This window comes from Rhodamnia argentea, chromosome 8 (genome assembly GCF_020921035.1).
Source record: "Rhodamnia argentea isolate NSW1041297 chromosome 8, ASM2092103v1, whole genome shotgun sequence".
Classification (NCBI taxonomy): Eukaryota; Viridiplantae; Streptophyta; class Magnoliopsida; order Myrtales; family Myrtaceae; genus Rhodamnia; species Rhodamnia argentea.
This window is the reverse complement of record NC_063157.1, coordinates 27,753,562-27,760,292: the sequence shown is the minus strand read 5'-3', so window position 1 is coordinate 27,760,292 and position 6,731 is coordinate 27,753,562. Positions and strand designations below refer to the sequence as shown.

Sequence of the window (6,731 nt, the reverse complement as noted above, 5' to 3'; positions counted from 1 at the left end):
TTCTTGATGTTTTACCCACTCCTTATTACAAGAAAACCCCTCCTAACTATTCCCCTAATTCAATTCCTAAAGATTTGTAGCAAATCTCCTTAAAAGCTGGAAATTATATATATATACTTAAAACTTATTTCTAACTTCTATTTCCCTACCACTAAGATGCACTTGATTCAAGTACCATTCTCCCTAGTCCCGACCTTCCATGGGGCCCTGTCTTCACGAAAACTAATGGTTTTATCCAACAAACAGCATTAACAAATTCTTGGTCGTCTTCGTCTTCTTCAGTAGGTCCATTCCTGAGGGAGCCGTATTTCGTGGTTTAAGCTCCTCTGTTTTGACAAAACCGCATTCCTTCTCGCCATCAACGCGGCTGCAATCAATAACGCCTCGGCATTAGCATGAACGGCAATCAATGCCCGCGTGAACAGTAATTTATATGAGACATCTACGAATCACGCGCACCGTGGTCAGGGGCAAAAGCGTCATTCAGGTGCGGCTGAGCTTGACCCCTCGTGCCGTCGACGTTCAGCTGCAGAGCCTGCACGACTTTCGGAGGGACGACCACCGTCGTCGAACCACCTGAACCAGGGACCCGAAGCGGAAGAACCCCACCGAATCAGCCGAAAAGACAGGAAGAAGAAAAAATTTTACCCGCCAGCCCCAAGAACCTCAAGAATCGGCCGACCCCCAGTACCTGATTTCTTGCGAGGTTCCGGCAAATCCCCGTATCTCCGAGGGAGGAAGACGCCGGTGCCGGCGCACTCGCGCTTCGACCCGGATCCGGCCACGAACGGAGGAGCTCTCGCGCCCGAACAGTTGTGCAGAGGAGTCCATGCGGATTGGGGAAATCCCTGATTTCCCCCGCATCTTGCATTCACGAGCCCTGCATTTTTCACTCTGCTCTGGATCTGTAACTGTAGCTGTTGTTGCTGTTGCTGATTCTCGGACCAGCCCTCCATTGTTCTTTCCCAGACCGGAAGGGACGCTTGTCGTTTTAGCACTCGGTTCTCTCTTGCATGTTGAGGATGCTACGAAACAAAGACCATGAAAAAAAAGGCATGTCCGCATCAGTAATGGCTCGAAAAGCTCATTCTCTGCGCTGCGAAGCATTTATGAGCAGAGTATTGTCACCACACCTGAGCTGGCTGAGTCAGAACGTGAGCGACCCGGTGGTGACCCGAGTGGAGCCCTGAGTTAGCGATTCTCCCGGAGACGAGCCCTCTGTTTTGCTGGTGAGTGCTGTACTTCGCTTCCTGGCATGCCATCTTCAACCTCGCCACCTCCATAGCTGCAGCGTATACGAGATCCCAAGTCTCGCTCTCGGCCCCGAACGCCGTGGTTGGGGATGGAATCTGAGAGACGCCCTTCGGGCTTTCGTTCGCGGAAAGCAGGCTGCGACTCGACCAGCTGCCGATTCCACTCAGTGTGGACTTCGGTGAACCGGCCATGGCCCAAAACTCCTGAGTCAAAAAGAGAAAAGAGGAGAAAAAGAAACGCATGCTACAGCTCAGTTTTCCTGTAAAGTCAAAAGGAAAAGCAAACCAGAGCAGGATAAACTCGTCCTTTAGAAGTTTTCAATGCGTTCCTTGTAGATTTTGCTTTCGAAAATTTTCTCCAAAGCAGCGAGTGACGAAACAGAGCACTCCTATTCTCTTCTCTTTTTTCTCTTTTTCATCCTTTCTTTTTTGGGTGCTTTTCTCACCTCGCGCTTGTGGCGTGCGAAACCAGGAACGGGCAGTTTCTGAGTGGGGGACTCGTAAAAAGGGGACTGAGTCAGCGCTCGAGCTAGCCCGGCCCAAGGGTCGTCCTCGTCGCTGCTCTCCGTCTCGGTCGAGCTCAGGACGGACTCCACCGGCGAGTCGATCTCGTAGGGGAACTCGCTGGGGAAGTTGCTGAGGCTCTGAGCATACTCGCGGTCGAGTCCGGACTCAGAACCGCGCCGATGAAAGGAGAGAACGCCATTGGCGCTGAGCCCGAGCTTGTCTCCGCCCATGCACGAGCCGTGGCGAGGAGGGAGGTGCTTCAAGGGAAGCCAGAAGTCAGCGTCGTCAAAGGACTGCGCCATGCAAACCCCAGAGAGAGAATGAAGGGGAGAGAGAGAGAGAGAGAGAACGGAGGAGAGAGTGGATGGGAGAGAGGAGATATCGTGAGGAGTGTTGTTGCAGAGGAGGAGAAGAGGGACCCAACAAAAGAGAAGGAAAAGGATGGACAAGCGAGAGAGAATGTTGAGGACAAAGCTCTTCTTATTGAGGTTTCGCGGTGTCTCCCTTTTGGCTAATTTCAAAGTTTTGTTTTTTTTTTTTTAATATTATTCCACTTTTCTTTTCTTTTCTTTTTTCCAGAAACGCCGGAATTTTTTTTTTTTTTTTTTATTTTGTTTTTTGGTGTTTGATGGAAAGGAGGGCGATAAAATCTGCAGAATTTATTAGTCTGAATTTTTTCTTTCTTTTTTTCTTGGAATGTTGATGATTTTGGATTAAATTAGTATTGATGGTGGAAGCAGATGACTATAGAATTTAGTCTGAATTTTCTTTTTCTTCTTTTTACATGTTGACGATTTTAGATTAAATTAGTATTGACGGAGGAAGTAGATAGCCATTCTGAGGTAATTTTTCTATAATTTTAACTCCGTTTATTTTACGAAAAATGAATAATTAAAAAAAAACGATCTTTTATATTATTTACAAAAATGAATAAACGAAAATATTATTTAGATCTAAATTATTACCAATGATGAAAATAATTTCCGTTAACTAGTTATTTAAAGCGATCATTTTTGCATAAGAATATTTTCGAATTATTCAATTTTCGAAATATTTTCGAATGTCATCGCTGACGTGGACGCCGGAAAGCTAACGCGGCACTCTAGAAAGCCGACGTGGAATGCCGAAAAAGGCGACGTGGATGCCAGAAGAGTTAGCGTAACACTTAAGTGAGCGATCTTTGAAAGTTATGGCACTTAAGTGAACATTTTCAAAGTCATAGCACTCAAGTGAACAACGTACACAAATTATGGCACTCACGATATACTTATCTCGATGGAAACTAAAGGAGGGGCGAGGACTTGTTTGGTTGAGGATGTTGAAGCCAAAGGAGAAGGATGGTTGTTGGCCTCCGCATATGAGATGGAATCGCGATGGCACACGACACGAGCCCAACCCCTTCGGTACATCAAGGATGGGTCGGCTGCTCAATGCTTGAATTGCACTCGAATATATTTACCATCTCATATTTACCTTTGAATTGCGCGGTTTGTATCCTCGAAAACAATAGCAGGCAGGCATTCTAGTGCTACTTCAACGCAATCAGCATTGTAACAGCCTAATTCGTTTTGCGAGAAGTCGTCTCGATACTCTAATGACATGCATAATGGTTGCATTTGGTTCAGCTTTATCAAGGGAAGCATCCAAAGCCCTTTGGAGAAAATATAAGGTGTTTGGTAAGTGTTTTTGGAACTCTATTAAATTGGTCAAATGCTACCTACTTTGGACTTTCAACATTTTCGAAATGTTACTGTGAGAGTTTAATGGTTTTTTTTTTTTTTTTACCTTTCCTTTATAGCCCTCCGTCACTGATAATTGCGTGTTTCGCTTTTGTCCTTGAAAAAGCACCATTCATGTTCTTCCTCTTTGTCCTTCCTTGAGCTTGTTGTTTAAAGGTGATGTCTTTACTTGACCTATCGTGGGTCGAGGACCCAGATCCGACCCTTCAATCGCAGTCATGCAACCTCGGCATTGTGCTTCCTCAACGAAGCCTCACCTGAGGTTGCGCGATCCCGGCGTCTCATCCTTTGAGGTCACTCGAACCCAATGGCCGGTTGCAACCTCGCCAACGGGCCTTGCCTAGGCTTTCCGGAGCTTTATCGACCTCCATCACCTGGGCTTCGCTGAGCTCCGACAAGAGCTGCGACAAGATCTATGGCCTTGCCTAGCCAACGGTTGCCTCTGGCTATCGCCGATGCTCGCCTGGCCAACGGTCATCTTTGGCCGCCTCCATGCCTTCCTTATCGATGCTTGCCATATCTGCCTTCTTTTTTTCTTTTGTTTTTATTTTTTTTTTGTCGTTTCAAAAATGCTTTGCAAAGTATGCCCAAAACGAGTTATCCAAACAACGTTGCTTTTGCCAAATACACCTTCATTCAAAGTTTCTTGAGGAAATGGCTTTGTATTCCGCCAAAGCCAAATCAAACGCACCAAATTATAGATGAATTTCGTAAGCACAACAACATATTTTATTACTTAAGCTTTTAGTTCAACAATACTATGGTCCCGAAACACACTTGTTCGATTATTCAAACAAGCAGCATAACAAAAATTATAGACTTTGAAAATTTAAATTTGACATCATGACAACCTAAGAACATGCATTCTCGACAATCCAAATGAACAGCATAACAATGTACTCTCGAATCTATGATTCCAAATGAGTGTAATGGCTCTTGGGAAAATCTCCTATGACAATTTGAAATTGATAAAATTATTAGTTCATATCAAATAATAGATACATGCATACGTTGTCTTATCTTAAGTTAAACGAATTCAAGGAAATTCTTAATACCATTGACAGAGCCTGGAGTATGGAGTGAAAGACTGATAATAGTTGTAAGGCCTTTAATGAAGGTGAACAAGCTAGAGAACGATAAGTTCATAAGGACTTCGAGGTACCGTGACAAGTTGTGCTTATACAGTCATGGCCACACTCGTGAAGATAAAGTGGAAAGCGGTATTGTAACGTCCTGGTCCGATGAGGGAGGAGAGTGGTTGTCGAGGTTAGAAGCCCTAGACAAGAAGCGGATTTTGTCAAGCTTCTAGGATAATAAAGAGGGCATGTATCAACTGAACTATGCACCGAACAAGAGGAGAGCAATTCTGCAATATATATGAAAAATTTGAAATTAACTCACCGAAGAGTACTTTGACGTAACGGCAAACTTTGCTTTGGAATTCCAAAGTAAGCGTGTTTAGGTGGAAGCACTCCTAGAATGGGTAACCTTCTGGGTAGGAGACTACATGTACGCCAAAAGACAAAATCGTGAGATTTGATATGAGACAAGCCAACGCGAACAAACCTTAATAGACTCAATTGTTGCTTATAGAAGCGATTCCTTGTATCGACCGAGACAAGCATGAGGTTCATACCATTATACATTATTGTTTTAAGGCCTAAAAACCTATTAATTATCAATCTAAGTCTCAAGGAATATTGATAGTAGACCACAAGCCGAAACTTCAGACAAAGATATATGGAGGAGAATCCAATTAGTTGTTAATCAAATGGCCAAAAAGGATTCCTAATTTAGGCAATTCTATTTGTGGAAATCACACTATTGCTAAGAAGATTTGATTATATAGGCGACCGGATCTCATGATGATTGTGTTTATTTTCTTTGACGGATAAAATAATTACCTTGAAGATAATCCAACCGTTAGTTTGGATCTTGAGAACTAAATGAGAAAATCAATACATGCCAAAGAAAACACAAATTACGAGAACTACTATTGGGAAACCTTTATTCCCTTATAAACGTGTACTTTTGTTATTGTGCAAGCAGTTCATCCATATTAAGACCATTCATTGATTGTAATCTCTTCTAAGAAGTGTACAACAGTACAAGTATCCTAGTGGTGCTTGGAACTTGCTAACGTGATCTATCAGCTTTGGGTAGGGGCAACACGCAAAATTCAGTAGTGATAACTGTTCGTCTAGGAGAGTGGACGTAAGTTTTATCTTAAATGAATCACTAAGAAATCTGCGTGCAACTCTTTTATCTCTTTATTCATTTCAATATTTGTTTGATAGAAGCATATTGCACTAGATATTATCAGCTTACTCTTGCATATATTATCGAGCATAATCGCAAAAACATAAACCTCAGCTTTTGACCATACTGAGGCTTGTATGGAAAGTTCCGGTCGATTTTGAGACCTCTAATTATGGTTTTAGACTTTGAGATTCTTTTGGGTACCGAATTGTGATAGGCAATTACTTCCTCGTCCAACATGTGATCAGCCCTATTTTTGTTTGCCACACCCGGTTTCATGATGTGCTATTGAAATCTGGAAATCGGAAACTTCTCGGCACTAAGGAAAACGGGCGTTCAATTAAGAAGGGTCCAACAATTTACAGTCAAATTCGGATAGTAACATAAGTGTCAAAAGACTCGTCTTGACGAGCAGAAACCATTTTTGAGGTTTAAAATGCGTTCTGTGCGTGCTACTGAACGAACAAACTTGGATTAATCCTCTGTCGGAGACGTGGAGAAACACATTAGCTTGACCGATCTCTTTTGGCTCATGTAAAATTGGTAAGTACTGAAAATAAAATCTGTTATTTGAGAAATACCTTCTCTCTTCCAAAAGTCAAGTCTCGTTAGCATATTCAGCTCTACCTATAGCTAGTAATAGTTGTTCTTTTGTATACCGGACTTCTCTCTCTCTCTCAAAAATCCAGGCCGCCACCATTGTCGTCAAAACCACCACCGCCTACTGGCGTTACGGTACGGCCAAGTGTTCCATAATCACTACCAATATTGCCGGAATTATGGCGCCGCCATTGCCTTGGCAGTCTTTGACGATCTTTGACTCAACCCTTGCCGATACACACGCGCGCACAGATGTGGGAGGTTGGCGATAGCAGGTGGTGGCTCGGCAGACGATAACGGACAACGGAAGCGGCCTACAATGGTTGGAAACGATAGCCAGCCGCGACTTGGCTACCGTGGACAAGTAGTGGAT

At 43.5% G+C, this 6,731-nt stretch overlaps 1 protein-coding gene across 2 annotated transcripts; it reads right to left on the bottom strand.

The window, feature by feature from the left end:
- Positions 1–266: 266 nt before the first annotated feature.
- LOC115738294 lies at positions 267–2,146 on the bottom strand. 2 transcript variants are annotated; one of them, XM_030670889.2, is made up of 5 exons: positions 1,700–2,146; positions 1,134–1,457; positions 692–1,016; positions 460–576; positions 267–367 (listed from the first exon to the last, which is right to left on the bottom strand). In XM_030670889.2, the coding sequence occupies exons 1-5, from the start codon at positions 2,060–2,062 to the stop codon at positions 279–281; spliced, it is 1,218 nt and encodes a 405-aa protein (XP_030526749.1). In that variant the 5' UTR covers positions 2,063–2,146; the 3' UTR covers positions 267–278. The 2 variants fall into 2 exon arrangements, with proteins under 2 accessions (XP_030526749.1, XP_030526748.1); XM_030670888.2 differs by having other exon boundaries at positions 692–1,025; positions 1,700–2,145.
- Between the last annotated feature and the right edge of the window lie 4,585 nt (positions 2,147–6,731).

Bases quoted from the DNA above. Each gene is read 5' to 3' on its own strand.
- LOC115738294 (XM_030670888.2), bottom strand. From the start codon at position 2,062: ATGGCGCAGTCCTTTGACGACGCTGACTTCTGGCTTCCCTTGAAGCAC. The intron at 1,458-1,699 runs GTGAGAAAAGCA...TTTTTGACTCAG, and splicing joins TCGCACGCCACAAGCGCGAG to GAGTTTTGGGCCATGGCCGG. The intron at 577-691 runs GTACTGGGGGTC...TCCCTGGTTCAG, and splicing joins GGAACCTCGCAAGAAATCAG to GTGGTTCGACGACGGTGGTC.